This window comes from Solea senegalensis, linkage group LG5, assembly GCF_019176455.1.
Source record: "Solea senegalensis isolate Sse05_10M linkage group LG5, IFAPA_SoseM_1, whole genome shotgun sequence".
NCBI classification, from domain to species: domain Eukaryota; kingdom Metazoa; phylum Chordata; class Actinopteri; order Pleuronectiformes; family Soleidae; genus Solea; species Solea senegalensis.
Genome location: NC_058025.1, coordinates 6,120,525 through 6,137,443, shown reverse-complemented (window position 1 = coordinate 6,137,443; position 16,919 = coordinate 6,120,525). Strand labels below are relative to the sequence as shown.

Here is a 16,919-nt window from a genome sequence, read left to right as displayed (position 1 = left end):
ACAGACAGTAAGACAGACGGTGGTAATGACGGCCTAGAATTATGAAAACAATTATTATCGTTATGGAAATGTAACCATAGACATATGAATGAGGTAGCAGCAGCACTTCTGAGGTAGAATGAAGGATGAAGTGCGAGGTGTTGATCAGACAGCAGTTGAACAGTTGTACCTAATAAAGTGGCTGTTTTCTGTACACCGGACTTTTCAGTCCAACATAACATAAGACATGCGTCGTCATGTTCTGATCTTTAAGTCAGAGTGAGTCAGACATCACAGAGTGAGTGCGATACGCCTAATAACAAGGAAGACTGTGAGATTTACAGTGTCGTTACTCTGTCTCTGCGTCTGAGTTATGGCAGGTTTTTCACGCTCCACTCGCGACCTCTGGGGGGGGAATTTCTCGATGATACGTCTGGTTTCGCAGTTCGTCACGCGCCGCCGTCGTCGAGCCGAGCAGACGTGACCCACAGCCTGCCGTAACACAGCTGTGCAATTGAAGTCCTGTGATATTCAAATCCATTTTTTGGGGGGGATCGACTGACTCCAGAACGGTTGCTGTTTTTCTGTGTCCATTTCCATCTTGATTTATTTCCTTTTGTAAGCATGCACGCTCCCATCGTTTCATTTTTATCTTTTGTGAAAACCTCCTTTTTCCGTGTGACGGCACATATTTCACAGGATCATATTTGTAACCTTGTGCTTTGCCTGGCAATTTCAGGACAAATGGGCTGAAAAACACGCTCACTTTTATCACAAAGAAAAGGCGTAGACGGAGCAACCTGTCCTTATTCTGTCATTCAGAGGACAATCAGGCAGCAATGTAAAATGCTATGAACTTATTCATTTATTTAGATTTTTTGATGACTCTTGAAGGTCCACTGTGTAACATTAAGGAGGATGTGTAAATGAACGTGTCATTTCTTAATTTCTTCAATAAAAAACCCTTTCCTCATCGCCTTGAGGCCCATTTATACTTTAAGATGGATATGTAGCCTTTTACAGTACTTTGCGTTCATTTCGTAAAAAAGAAAACGTGTGCTTCTGGAAAAAGAACATAGAAGTTTTCCATTTTGTTGCAATCTGCAGTCTCACCAGTAGATGTCAGTGATCCTTACACACTGAATCTTTTAAATAATAATTAAATGTCCCCTTGCACAACAAGAACTAAAAATCCCCCTAATTCAAGTCACATGTTTTATCCTAATATGGACCATAAATTGTTGTCATTTCTTTTCAGGCTCTTTCACACTCTGGTACTCTGGGATTGGGTGTGTGTGTTTGTGTGTGTGTGTGTTGGTTCCCACAGTGTTTGTTTATGTGTGTTTATGCCTGGCTTTGTATTTGTGTATGTAAGTGTAGGTTCCTGTCTGTGTACGTAGTGCATGTCTCAGTCAGTGAGTCAGGCAGTCGCGGTGTGGGTGTGGTTCTGTTCTCAGATTGGGTCGAGAAGATGACAGTCGGGGTTTCTTTGTTGTGGTTTTTGGACTGGGTTTGTCTCCAGCCTGCGCCGACAGAGGCTTTTGTTTCTGAATCTGAGGCAGCGAGATTGTGCTGATGAGAAGCTGAAAAAAATCTGATTTATATGATAATCATCAGCCTGATTTCCACTCTTTAAGATATCAAACAGATTTACCATCTGATTAACTGAGATTTCGGGAGTGAAATGCAGCTCCATCAAAACAAAGTTTTTAACAGTGCAACAAATCCTGTTATAAAGATGTGAAAGAAACCAGTTTTTGTGCTGGTTTCCATATAATCTGATCACAATCTGGACAAAATGAGATTTGCAATTATGCCATTATAACAGAAGCCACTGTTCTGATTGTGATTATAAAATCCACCGCAAACATGCATGTGATTCTCAAAGGCAGGAATTTAACTAATAAACTTTATGAATAAAAGTATTTGGACCCAATAATCGTGTGCGATAAAATATAGTAAAGAAACTGCCGAGGTAGTTTAACATCATCACAAATGGGAATATGAATGTGTGGAGCTTAGATTAGATTAAATTTGACTTTATTGATCCCACACGGGGGAAATTCACTTGTTACAATAGAACTACACTGTGATATAACATCAGTAATATAAAATAAATATGCTTTAAGTGAACAGGTATGCAAAATAAGTGGGTTTTTTTTACATTTTAATCTATGTTATACACCTAAATGAACACCTATATGAACATAATGGATGCTCAACTCACCCAATCTGTCGGGCTGTTTTCTTTTTGATTAATCGAGTAATTATTTGGTCCATGAACCTCGAAATGATGACGTTCTCAAATGTCTTCTGTCCAAAATTATGGTTTCATTGTGATATGGAGCAAAGAAACCAGAACATATTAAAAAAACGAAAAAATCGATGATCAGAATTCCCATCCTTGCAGAATCATAGCTGCTGTATTGATTTGATCTTTTCCATCACATCACATTTTTAATCCATTAACATTGAAATCAAGCTCAACTTGACAAAAGAAATTATATTGTAAATCAGTGTCCACACAGTGGTACTTTGGCTAGCATTGTTGCCTTGCAGCAAGAAGGTCACCAGTTGGAGTTTGCATGTTCTCCTAAGGTTGGCGTGGGTTTTCCTCTCATAATCCAGGGGATTAGGTTTATTGGACACTCTAAATTGACCACGGGGTGAGAACGTGAGAGTGAACGGTTGTTTGCCCTGTGATGAACTGGTGACCGGTCCAGGGTTTAACCCCATGCCCTGCTCCCCAGGACCCTCATGTGGAGATAACCTGGTAGAAATTGGATGGATATTGCAACTCAAATTTCACCAAACAAACGTGAAGAAGTTGCAATCGGATATGATCTCCAACTCATTCCACTCTAATAACTACGCTCTCTCTCTCACTCCACTGCAAACACCCACATACAATACAATCTAATGTCCCTGAGGCGCAGCAGCAGCAGCACTTCAGCAGGTTTCCTCCAGCTGATTAGGTGTGTGAACAGAGGAAGTCGTCTATATTCCTCCACACAGGAACAAGAAGGGCACCGGGAATTGTTTTGAAACCTTCCCTGAACCTTTTCTGCAGAGGTTATTATTGTACGTACGTGTGCGTGTGTGTGTGTGTGTGTGTGTGTGTGTGTGTGCTTCGAGCGAAGGATTTTCTCCTGGAACAAGTGTTTCCTGTCGGCGCTTCATTTAATCCTGGCAGTTTTGATCAAACCTCAGAGTTGCTGTTGGATTAACTGCTTAACTCTAATGTTCTGGTTTCATTCCTCCCTCACGGCGCCCAATTAGCACATCTGGCCCCGTTACATTCAGATCAGCCCTTTAGTCACAAGCTGCTAATCCACCACCCCATCAGTTGGTAATCACCATTTAACATAGCATGAATCCCAGTCAGGCCTGAAACTCCTCTCTCTTTCACTCTCTCTAATCTGTTGTCTGTGTATATCTGAGTGCAGACCTGGAAGCAGTGCTGCAGCTCTGTGTTTGAGCCGCTCGCCCTCTCCTGTCCTGTCATTGAGATAATAGCTGTTTTCTGCTGTTTTTGGTTCAGCCTCTGAGACTTTTTGTTGTGCAGTGTCAGTGTTTGTGTGTTTCGCTGCACAGGGATTCACCTGCAACATGTTCTGCTTAAGGAACCGCTGTTTAAACTGAGACTCATGAAGCAGGGATCAGCAAGTAAACGTGGTCCAGGGCCAAATATTTGGGCCAAAACATGGTATCTATATAACGTCTTCAGTCGGAAACAAAAAAACCTACATTTGCTGCCTTAAGTTAACAATAATGTGGACGTTGTCTTTAATCAGAATCAAGAATTACTGCTTCTTCTTGGAGCCTAACATATAACACAAGTAGTTATTTTTTATGGACATTTACTCCCCAAACAGCAGTGTTTTAAGTTTAGGTTAACTGTCACTTCTAGCAACAGAATCTATTGTTGTAAGTTCATATTTTTCAGAATAAAAGTCCTGAACTCCTTTTTTTCTTTCCCATTTGTCCTGACACGTCTACCTGTCAGATTTAAAAAGCCTCATGCTTTATTCCCCTGCTCCACTAACACTGGTGTAGGATAATGGTCCCTGTACATTTCATATAGTCACAGGTCTTATTGGTCTTAATGTCATATTTTATTTACATTTGATCATTTCTTATCTATTTATGACGTATCACATGACATACATTTACATTCCTAAATTATTATTTTGCCTGTTCAAATGTATCAGTTAGACACGAGCTGCACAACTTCATTAAGGGAGTAACAGCTTGTTTAATCCCAATTCTGTGTGGTGGTTTATGTTTGAGATCTTGTGAAGTGAATCATTTCCACTTCAGCAGCAACTTTAATAGAAAATTGACTGGATTTAAATGTACACACAGGTTTGTGCAGCTATCCTTTTAAGGACACCGCATTGAAACCCTTAACAATACCACAATTTAAATCTTATACCCTTCACTTAACCAGTTCTTCAGATGGGGTTCTGCCAGGTTTTGGTCTCCTATGAGGACTAACTGGTCCTGACAAGGTCAGTGTTTATGCCAGAAAAGGTCCTAGAGAGGTGACAAATACAAGCACACACACACCTACAAGGACACCAGAGAGTCTTTGTGAGCTCCCGTAACCTTCCTTCTGAACTATTTCTCTTTCCACCTCAACAACAATAAATCTCTGCTCTGCTCGCACGTATTTGCTGGTGTCTGCGACAGATTAGCCGGGTGATTTAAAGCCTCGAGGGGTGGAGGATTTTTTTTTTTCTCTTTTGGAAGTGACCTGGCCTGCTACTGCCCTGCTCCGAGGTGAAAGGGGGCTTTACAGCTGCTTTGTTTTCACTGTTTGCTCGTGTAAAACAGTTGAGAGGACGTGCCCTGCAGTGATGGAGGGCCATATGGGCGTGTGTGTGTGTGTGTCACGTAAAAGAAAAAACTAACACCACCTCCTTAAAACCTCCTTCACAGAGTGAGTTTCTTCCTCTGGTTGAACTCTTGTCGAAGTCCCTGCTGCTCTGTAAGTGAGTCAGTGGTTGGTTGAAATACCAGAAGAATGTGAGTGGACGTTAATGTGGCTCACAGTGAGCAGCACAATGTGACGCCTCGGTTTCCTGTCGAGGGGTGGGCTCGGCCTCACCCACCCCCCCAGGAAGGAAACAAACATCTGACACAACAGCTGTTACGGGGTCCAGGATTAACGTGGTGCAGAGGTTTTCGCGCTGTCTGAGACGATTTGTGGCTGAAGTGTCACGTGGACTAAACAAAAAAAAACAGAATCCCCCAAAAAGTCTCAGGCCAAATGTTAAAGCTGCACTATGTAACTTTTATTAAGGAGTGTTTGTGAACGTAAACGATGTCACGTTCATTGTTTTTTGCGTTCTTTATGTGACAGAGGGGCTCTGTCAAGCAAATCTATCAGACCTGATGAGGGAGCGTTTGGGTGTATACAGCAGCAGAGCGCGGGCAGTCCGGCGGGCGGGTACAAGATGCATTTATCTCCTCAAACTGCTGAATCTGAAACTTTTCTGGGCGTTTCTTTGCATTTTTCCACAAATCGTGCTTCAACGTGTTTGCAGTCGTCTCTCTTTCTTTTCCAGCTGAGTATCACTGTTGCCATCATCTCTCTTTTTTAGTTTTTATTATGACTCTATTTATTCATAGAGCATAGATCTAGATTCCAGAAGGTTATTTCAATAGAGTTTAATCTGTAGATTCAACGATTCAAAGGCTTTATTGTCATGTGCAAAATGTGCAACGAAATTCCTCCAAATTCATACATGAAATTCCTTCATGTGTTTAATGTTTATGTATTATATTATTTTATTTCAAAGTGTGGATACATCAAGCAGACTGAAGAAACAGACCTAAATACAGTGTAGTAAATGTGACTTTAAACTATTTTGTGTGTATTTTTTTTGTCATTTGTAGTTAATAAACTGTTATATTTTATCAAACAGAGAGAAAAAAATGTAGTCGGCACTGATTTCTAAAGATCACTTATTTTTTCAGCTTCTTAAATGTGAATATTTCTGGTTTCTTTGTGCACTACAACAAAGAAATATTAATATATATAACTACTTCATTTTTGGTTTGTGGACAAAACAAGACATTTGAGAAACATCATCATTTCCAGGTTTGAGAAACTGATTTTTCAACATTTTTGACCAATAACAAACGATTAATAGAGAAAATAATCTACAGATGAACCGATGATGGAAACAACTGTTAGAGAAAAGACAAAAACCTCGGACTGAACTTCATCTTGTTTTGAGGAAACTTGCCAAACAGCTGGAGTGACGATGGTGGATGAGACTTTTGTCGTCTATAAGGAAATATTTCTCCGTCCAACAACAACTCTCTCGTATTTTCCTTAACATCCAAACTCCTGCAGCACTCAATGTGAAATTGTGAGCTGATGTTTTTGTTGGATGTGGAAAGAATTGCCAAGAGAGACTTAAATGAATATTTAAAGGGATGAGTGATAAAAAATTGAAACCAACTGAGACACTGGGGGGAAAAAATGTGCTATGAAATATGTATTTGACTTGGCAAAATGCTTTTGACCTTTTGACCTACTGAGGCACATGTTTGCTTATGCTCTCTGTGCTCATGGTTAATCGGAGCCTAATTACACAATGATTTTTGTTCTTAAAAATAATATGCAACAGTAGATTTGTTCGTGTAGCCAGTCACACCTACAGGCTATTTCTGAGTCAGACTGCACTGTAAAAATATTTTAGTTGTAAATGTTTTACTATGAATTATGCATGATTATCATCCACTGGCTTTAACATTTTGATGCCGGACCCATATTTTTCAGTTTTATTGTCAAAGTTTAATAGGTGTGGCCATAAAAGGAAAGTCTACTACAGTAATTACTTTCTCCCCAGTTTTATTTATACTCTTAAATACAGCAATTATACAGGAAAACACCTCAAAGTCACAGTCACATACTGTGTTTAACCTCTGTGGAATTACAGTATACACATTCTATAGAGAAAAATACTACAAAATCATATTAATATGTGGTATATCCACAGTGAAGTTACAGTCAGATTCTATATTTATACAGAAAGAACACTGAATACTGTATATACTATATGGCATTACAACAATGGGTTTATATTAATATATAGTATTATTACAGTGCTAAATCACAGTAATATCTGGTCTAACTACGCGCAAAAAAATGCAAAATTACTGCTAAATCTGTAAATTACAGTATACAAAAATACTGCAAAATATGCAATAGCTACTTTGAAGACACAGTAAAATATAATCTTTATACAAACAAATGCAACTATCACACTAAAACACATTAAAATACTGCTTAATGTCGAATTTCAGTTATGTATATTGTAACTACTGTGAAGTTACTGTAAAATACAGTATTTACACAAGGAGATACTGCTAAATCATAGTATTATAACATAAAGTCAGAAGTAAACAGAACAGCTGTCATTTTACACTAATTTACAATGAAATTATATAAAATATATGATGTTATCTTAAGGTAACGTCTTTATTACTAACTTAAAACTACTTCATACGTGACACAAGAGACCATGCCAGAAAACATCAACACATGAAAACTCATGCCACCTGCTGGCAGGATGGTGGCCAGAGGAAGCCCATGTACCACTGGCGGTACACATACCACAGTTTGAGCACCATGGGTTTAGGGTGTGGTTTTAGATTAAATGTGGTTTCTAATTCCTCCATTTACCATGAAGCCAGTTAAAAAAGAACAAAGTTCTACACCCCTGCTATGTTGTTGTGGTGCTGAGGTATTTGATATTTGTTTTTTTTAAGGGTGTGGATGCTTCAAGACTTTAGTGTTTTCTTCTTTGTTAAGAAAAAAAAAACTTCATTACCATCATCATCATCATCATCATCAAAGCGTCGCAGGGGTTAATGCATCAGCAGCAGCACCAGTGGCTGTAACTGTGGCTGTGGCTGAGGTTTGAGACGCGCCAGGACGCGCACAGTGGGCTGGTTTGTGCCGCTCACTCCCGCAGAGGCGATGCCCTTTTGTGGAGAGGGTCGCTCTTGTCACACAGAGGACAGACGGCTTTCACAGTCAAAGAGAAGAAGTCGATTTTTAAAAGACTCCATTCTTCCCCCGCTGCCGCTGCGCGATGACTGTGGGTGTTTGAGAAGATCTTTGTTGCCCGGAGAAAAGTAAAGAAGAAGAAGGAGAAGGAGAAGAAAACGCGACGTGAACGCGTCGAGGGGGGGATTTAATGTTCAGGGTTACTTCAGTGCAGCTGATGTTGTCATCCACTCTCTCTCCACCTCTTGTCTTCTCTGGCGGAGTTTCTGCTCGAGCGTGGTTTTGGATGAGTAACCGAACTTTTACGCACCGTTTTACGCACTGATTTTCCTTCACAGACTGTCAGAATGAACTTCGTCTCCGCGGTACCTGCGTGACAGCGGCTTAGAGTCCGAGCATCAACTTTCATTTTCGTGGATATTTGCCTTTAAAAAGAGAAAATCACGATGCCAGTTGACAAGTTCGCAAACATGGAGGAGAAACTGTGGATATTAGAGGATCTAAATATGATGTACATCCGGCAGATTGCACTGAGTTTACAGGTAAATTGTTTGTTTCTTGTTTCTGACCCACAGCGCGCTTTTCTGCTGCTATCTGCGCTGCTGGTAATTGTTTTTACGCAACGTGTGTGTGTGTGTGTGTGTGCTCGTTTTTGTTGCCTTTTCTGGACCGGTAGTCCCTCATGCTCTTATTGAGACATCATTTAATTTTTGAGAAACTGGGTAAAGTTGGGGGTTAAATTGAGGTTTGTTGTATGTATTGTCTGGTTAAGGTTAGGGTTGCGCTATAATGTTTTGAATGGGCTTCCATCCAAATGAATGGAAGTCAATGCATGTGTCCCATGGCTTTAATATCTTTTTTTATTCACTGTCTGTCCGCTGCGATTATGAGAACATGGTTGATGACTGAAATCTATTTTCAGTCATGTCCAACACCACCACCTCTCTCACACACACACATACACACACAGCACAGTGCATTGTTGTGTTAACTTGAGTCTGCAGCTGTGCCCCAGTGTGATGTAAAGTTTACACAGAGTTTTGTTGAAGAATCTCTCAGTGTGACACGCCGGGCTGACGCTGGTGTGGTCTCTCCCTCTTTCATTACGCGCAGCAAAAGTTCTCTCTGTCTGACAGTAAATAGAAAACAGTGCATGTCCCTCTCTGTCTGTGTCTCTCTGTCCATCAGGGTTTCACACACACAGTCCACAGCTGCACACATGGCCCTGGACTTCCTATAGAAGTGTGTGTACGTGCATGTGTACTGATGTGTTTGTGGGTGGGTGGGCTGATTAGTGTTGTTGTAGTAATGATTCATGCAACGTAAAAAAAGTCTTACCACTTTTTTTCTTGGCAAATTCCCACTGTCTCGCTTACAAAGAAAGTATGGTTTCATCCACAATAATTTAAGCTTTACTTTCTGATTTAATATCTTACCTGTGAGTTTTTGGGTCCCGAAAGTTATTTTGGTTGAAAACAACTAGAGGCAGTGTTGTTGGCTGCGTCCACATTACACTGTTTTTGTTTGAAAATGCTTCTATTCTTCTCTGGATACGCCTGCCGTCCACACTACCTTGAGTTATAAAGGGCATCTTTATAAATAAACTTTTTTATACTTACAATTAGGGCTGAAACGAGTAGTAGATTATTCGATAACTAAATGAATCGTCAACTATTTTGATAATCGATGAATTGGTTTGAGTTAGAGACTTTTCAGCTTCTTAATGTGGATGTTTTCCTGGTTTCTTTGCTCCATTTAACAAAGAAATCATTAATACGGAGTCATTTTGGTTTGTGGACAAAACGAGATGTTTTCAGAACGTCATAATTTTCAGGTTTGAGAACCACTGATTGACATTTTTCATCATTTTCTGACATTTTATGGACCAAATAAACAAATTTTATCTCTGTTTTTGAGCCCTCACAATTAAGACGTTTTAAAAAAAACCTGCTGACTGAGACTGTTTTTGTTCAAAAATGCATATTTTCTTTCTCATCTTATACACCTGCCATCCACATTCATTTCAGAATTTCAGAATCCTGAAAATGGTGAAGTTTGTAAACACCGAGTCGGTTGAGATGTTGACGCAGTTACCTGTATTTGCTCCCTGTGACTCATGGCTCTTTTATCTGTTGTGAAATCAAACGCTCTGTTCACACTTTCACTTTCACCCCACTCTTACTTTAACACTGTTATTGTTTCTTATTTGCATGGCTTTAAAATTAAGGGGGAAACATCTCGTTGCCATTTTTCTTACACATATTGTATTTTGTCTTTCGAGTGAAGGTTCACAATATTCAGTGCGTAATAGATTTAAAATTATTTAAAAATAAACAGTCAGACGTAGAAGAATTAAATTGCAACTTCTGCAATTTACTTGTAAGCTTTCTGAAACTATGCAATTGACTGCAGAGGAGAAATTCACCTCCCTGTTTATACCTGCATGTGCACGTCCAGTGAACCTGCATACCGTTCTTCTGTATCTTATTTTTCTTTTGAAGATTATTTTTGTTTGAAAATCCAATCCAAAATCTGAAATAAACACAGTTGTATGGATGGATGAGGCCAACGTGTCTGTCTCATCCTTAGCAAAGTTCAGGCGAATTGGAGACACATGTCTATTGGAAATGTGGCAAGAACTCTGGAGGGAAATTGTGATATATTTCATTTTTCTGGCCTCAGGATCTGAGAAGATACCGACTGTCTGTGCTGCAGCTGTTTGGAGGTGTAAAAAGCAGATTTATTTTTGTGTCGGTTGAAAGCTTTGCTCAAATGGCCGTAAGCCGTGTGACACGGAGGCTGCGTGAGAGGGTGATATGTGTCGTACCTGCAGCACGAGGTGCTGCTTTGTTACCTGTGCCAACTGCCACAGAGAATGGCTTGTACTCACACAGCAGCAGATATGTGAAATGACACATGCACTGCCAACTTGTGTAGCTCGTTTGAAGTGCCGTCTCTTCTGCTCGTGGGATGTGAAGTTTCACTAATTGTCTTTAAGTGTCATTAAACTACAGAGCCCTGTTGTAAAAGTGATTTTCTTGAGTCTTTTATAGCCCACAGCCTGAACATCGCAGGCACAAATTGGCTATCGCAAGGTCTTTTTCTGCTAACAAGTTGATCAGGTACTAATTAGATTACGACTCTGTGACACAGGTACTTTTATGATGGAACAAACGGCTCAGCTGATGTGGACAGATAAGTGGTACTTTGTCTCATGACTGGATCGAGCGCTTCTGCATCATGTTGGTATGCAGACAACGCGACTGACCGTCTGTCTGAACCTTTGTGCATTTAGCCGTCCTCCGGCCTCAGTGTGTAAATTAATTAGCACGGACAGGTAGTGTGCGCTGATGAGATGATGAGCTGTCACTCGACCGTGTGAGAAAAAGTTCTTATCACTGTCCTCCTGTTCACAGGGAGGTCACACAGGTCAGGGTGATTACACTGCATCAACACGTGAGACACCAAAGTGGTGACTCGTCCTCAACTCATGGGTCTTTTTTGCTGGTAAACAGTTTCACTTGTTTGCTCCCATGCTCACTCCCTGAAGTCACTCTCTCTCTCTCGCTCCCTCCCTCCCTACCTCCCCCCATGTCTACTCTGCCTGGGTGGGTTTATGAGACAGGGATTCTTTGTATGTGGCTGAGCTGCACAGCCCACAGTCTCGCTGTAATTTCAGCTGTATAGCTATGGATGCTGTTTGCTTCGGGCTGCATCGTCACAACTTACAGTTATTACGCTGTGAACTTTCCTTTTGTTGCTTGTTGTTGTTGTTCTTCTTCTGCAGCAACATAAGGTGGGTTTCCATCAGCATGTTTTTTTATACACATTGTGTGCATTCAAACACCTGGATGGAAACAGAAAACTTGGAAACGGTGTTTTTAAGGCTTGAGGGAGATGTAACAGTTGGTGTTTTCGATGAAAAGTAGATACAGATGAGTCCCGTCCTGTGGAAACAGTTTCAGCAACTAAAAGAATATGCTTAGAAATAACATAAATCAAATATTCTGCATTTTTCTCTAGGGGATAAAAGGAGAAATTGTTTGAATAAACATGGCATCATTTAAATAAATGTCCTCATACACTCATAACCCCCCTCAAAGCAACTCAAGTCGCTGTAGTATATACTGTATATGCCAGGTCTGTATGTAACACTGCCACAGAAATACACTATTAACGGATCAGAACACATGGAACATGCGCATGGAGCTTGCAAGCTGTGTAGAAACTCCAAACGCAAGAAGACAATGACAACAGAAGGGTGGCTTTTTTCACTCTGGGACCCACAATTGTGTTTTCAGCCTCCCAAAATGCCCACTTCATGTGGATAAAAGCTCATTGAATTTGGATTTTAAAGTCTTGCAAGACAGATATACTAGTGAACTCTAGCAAAATTATCGAATCACTTCTGATGTCCAAAAATGTCGTGAAGTTCTTTTTGTGGCGCGGACCAGAAACCAGGAGTGAGAAGGTGCAGGCGATGCAGAGCTGCTGACAGAGGTGACATTTACCCTGTTGTTAGTTGATGTGCTATCAAAATAATCTTGTTGTTTGAAGGTTGAAATCCTACATTAGGTCGGTTTAATGGAAACTTAGCTACAGTATAGTTACCTTTTAGTTTAAAGTCACTCTCATCGTGTACGCACTCTATGCAGAGAGGTGAACCTTTCTTGTCTGCAATGTTCGCCTCAAATGGGGTGTGTCGTGAAAAACAATAAAAGATCATGCATGTCCTGAGGTCCCAGCATTCCTCGAGCTCCTCTAACTGCTGTGTCAGGGAAAGAGAGAGAGAGAAAGAGAAAGAGTCAGTGTGTTATTCTCAAGTTCAGTAGGAAGTAACATTTCTGTGATTCAGGTTTTAACAAGTCAGCTAGAAGGAATGACTACATTCCTGTCTCCACTACAGTGTTTTTCTTTTTTCCCTCCTCTCTTATGAGGCCCATAACAATCTCAGAAGTGTAAGAAAAAAAAAACACCAACAGGATACACAGGATTCCCCCTTCAGTGGAGAAATGGCCGATGGGAAACAGGAAATAGTCACATGTAATTGCTGTTTCCCAGCGGGAGAGACAACACTGTGTCACTGAACCCACTGCCATGAATGGACATACACACACCATTTCCTGTCACCACACAGCGGCTGTTGTTTTTGTTCTTATTTACTTGATGTTGGACGTCTGTTGTCCCTCATCTCGGGCTCCGTCCCTCTTCTCTCCCCGTTGACAGCCAACGGGCCGTAGATGGACACTTTCTCCCAGGGCTAATTTTAGCGTCTAGATCGGCCTTGACCGCATTGATCGTGACTTTGCCGGTTACATGTTGACATCTGTGACGGGGTTTCTGAGGTCTTTTTGTGTGGTGGTTTTTTTTCCTCCCTAGTTATAAAAGCAGGATTTGTATTGGGGATTTCATTCGGTTAATCAGCCATTGTTTGCAGAAACACAATGCTTTCTTTATGTGCAAGTGTTGTTGATCACAGTGGATCACTGTAGCCCTGCAGCTCGGGATATTTGGCTGCTGCAGCGCTGGCTAGCCCCTGGTAATACCAGTGATATCATCTGAGGGAAGATTAAAATGATTTCCCTTTTTTTTTTTTTTCGTGGAGCAACTGCCACTGGCGGTGGCAGCTCGTCCTCTGACCGTGGCTGACAGTGACAGTGAGCTCACACGGGGGTCAGGCGGGAGTTTCTTGCTGCCTCACCCAGGACTCATGTTTGACCTCTCACACGCTCCCAAACCCTAAACTTAGCAGCGGTCATGCCTCGGATAGTTCTGCGGATTCTCGACCCCCCCTCAGGCAGGAGAGCGGACGGGCCGGCCTTAAATATCCATTGGCTGGTATTTCACACAGCATCTGATCTCACAACACTGGTGAAGCTGCATGGACCAGCTGACTGTCCACTGACCAGTGTCTCCTGTATATAAAACTGCACTAATGTGAAAGTGGTGATTTGCATTTCTCTGCTGTGTAGAAAGCCATCTGAGTTTCAGGCCTGGAGAGAGATTATTTTCCAGCTTCACTCCCTTAAGACCTCACATATCTCATGCTCTGTAAACGTAGGAGGTCCTGGAAGGGCCAAAGGCCAAATTGACTGCAGTTAAAACCTGGCTGCTATGGGACAGTTGACCAGTATCTTCTTGAGCGCTGTGGCCTGGCCGGACTGATGATTAATTTGTTTTGAGACCAAAGGTTAATCCTTTTTGTGCAAGAATAGTATAAGAGTGCATTTAAGGATTAGACCCATGGTTTACCTGCTTTATACTTCAGTTTCATTTGTAATTTATTTAATTTTGGAAGCAGGGCATGGTGGCGAAGTGCACCAGCACCTTTTGTTACTCTATGTTTCCTATGTGTGTTATTTTTTTATTTTTTTTGTTCTTAAATGCTTCTTTTGTTTTTATGTGTGTCTTTTACCCCTTATTAGCCCTCTTATTGTTGTGCTTATTGAATACAATTGGATTGGATTGGATCTATCATCCACATGAGGGTCGCGGGTCACTGGAGCCAATCCCAGCCCGGCTAGTCCAGTTTGTGGTTATAAAACTAACTAAAACTAGCTGAAATTGTGGCGAAAATGTCTCTGTAAATTAATTTCATACATAATCCTTTTGGGTTCATATGAAGTGTATTTATTTTTTCCCTGCCGGCAATTTTGAATGGTTGTATTTGAGACACAGTACTCTCACCTTTTCGAATCTTGCACCTCGCAAATACTCCGTGTTCCCAAAAACGAACACTAAAACGAAGCATTTAGAAAAAATAAAAACTAGCAAACCTGCTCTAAAACAAATTAAATCTAACTCAGTTTAACTCAGTAACTAAAACTAATGAAACATCCCAAACTATTATAACCTTGGCAGGTACTAAACAAGGTACCAGGTGCAACTCTAATGGAAAAGGGAAAAGGTCGAGCCGAGTCCAGTCGTGCTGGAACTGTGTTGGGGAAAAGCACCATTTACTGCAAGGCAACAGCATTAACCACTTTTCCCCCACGTATTCTTCCTAAATTCCAATGATGCCTATCGCAAATCAATATATCCTTTCATGAAGAAGCAGTTGGTCAGCAGATCAAATCTGTGTGTGTGTGTGTGTACATTCTGCATGTTAGTTCAGCTGTGAAGTTGTTTAAGTAGCCTCAGTTGCTGCAGCAGAGCTGCCTGCTCCAGTGGAAGGTGCACTAAAGCAAACAGCTCGGCACTTTTGTGACTCTCAGTCGCGTCTGAGCCAAAGCGCATTCCTCCGCGAGCGAAGCACTCGAGCGCTTCGCCCCTGCTCCTGTGGAGCTCGTCTCCTCTGGCGATGTGCGAGCAAATAGTGTGATAAGCAGATACTGAACGCCGTATAATGGAGCAGCGAGTGCTTTGATGTAATTGGAGAAATTATGTTTATCACGTAGAAATTCACTGCCAATACGAATGGGCTTTCTGTTTTTTTTCATTTGTACTGAATTAAGGTGGAAGTGGTTTCCGACAGTTGAGCAACAGCCTAAATGAATATATTCAGCTTTATTTGCTTGTGAGTGTTATGTACATGGGTTTTTACTCTGTTTGCCGAGTGTGTGTATCTTGTGTTTGCCCGTGTGTGTCTTTTGGCATGTGCACCCTAAACATACAGTACGCTCCAGTTTTCCAGCGCTCTCTGTGCCAAAATCTAGCATGGTGTGTAAAGAAGAGGGGGAGAAAGGGGGAGAAAGGGGGCTTTGTGTCACATCACACACACGTACACACACCTTGTGCCGACTATCGCACTCTCCTCTTCCCCTTTGGATTCACATCGTCCATGGTGCGTGTGACGTAAAAGTCATAATTCAGTATATTTTGTTGTTAAACAATTTCCAACAAAGATGCTTATATGTCCTCTGTAGGGCTGTCTGCTTTTTAAAAAGTCTGAAGTTTGATTCTGTGACATGCTGTTCCTTCAGCGAACAGTATCAATTATTGCTCTTGCTATTAATAACATGGAGTAAAACCCTAAATGCTTCCACACACAGCTTTTCTGATGCTTTGGTGGTGTGTCCTCTCAGGAGGACGCTTTAACACGCTTTTGTCCTCCACACTGTCAGCAGAACAACATGACATCAGTGTCCTCTCACAGCGCTCTCTACTGTACCACGCGGGAATGACTTCAGATGGTCTAATACACGTCTAGGCTGTATACTTTTTTTATGTTTAACAGGATTTAGAGGACTTTAAAGTTTGTTTTCTTTGGGGTTAAAATCAACTATCAACGCTAGTTTGTACCAATAAAAAATGCCTCTGCTTCTTCTTCTTCCTTTTAAAGACAGCCAGACTCATTGTCATCTACTGCCACCTACTGGGATGTCATTTTCTTTGAGTAAACGTGTGAAATGCAAGACTGATGGCTCTATAGGAAGATTATTTCCTATAATCTGCGACTTTTGACAACCTGCTTGGCCGGAGAGACCCTTGAATCAAACTTAATGTCATATAGATGGATATATTTTCGCACCATGTCAAAGAGCCTGTATATTGACTCTTCTTCATTATTTAGTATTGACTCTATGCTGGTATTGCTCCGTTTCGTTTGTCATCGCCACAGAATGATGGACAAAATTACCGCTAAGTACAGACGAAAGGCTACGTCCGTCTCCATCTTTTGTCTAGAGTATAAATGGGCCCTAAGTCCATACACACATTGACAAGGTGTACCTTACAATACTTTGCCAATTAAATTAAATTTTTAAGACCACATGCATCGAGACTCTGCAGATATGGAATGCGGGATGTCTGGAGGGGCCCAAAGCCGTCTCATCCACGTCTTCCTGTCTCTCCGCCAGAGTCAAATCTGCTAACCACAGTCAAAAATCGTGTGGTTCCTTTGGTGTCACCCCCACACCCAACACCTCACCCACCTCCGGGTGCTTTATATACTCCCCCCGTCTGCAGCTCAGGC

At 41.3% G+C, this 16,919-nt stretch overlaps 1 protein-coding gene across 4 annotated transcripts in view; it reads left to right on the top strand.

The window, feature by feature from the left end:
* The window catches only part of rtkna (rhotekin a), a 77,448-nt gene that overhangs the window by 20,048 nt on the left and 40,481 nt on the right, over positions 1-16,919 (top strand). Inside the window, exon 1 of one of the 4 annotated variants that reach the window (XM_044026167.1) lies at positions 7,889-8,547. The exons of the other annotated variants lie outside the window; for them this stretch is intronic. Coding sequence (XP_043882102.1) covers positions 8,452-8,547 — 96 coding nt within the window. The 5' untranslated portion in view covers positions 7,889-8,451. Of the gene's footprint in view, positions 1-7,888; positions 8,548-16,919 lie in introns of those variants that run through there. 4 annotated transcript variants of the gene reach the window in all.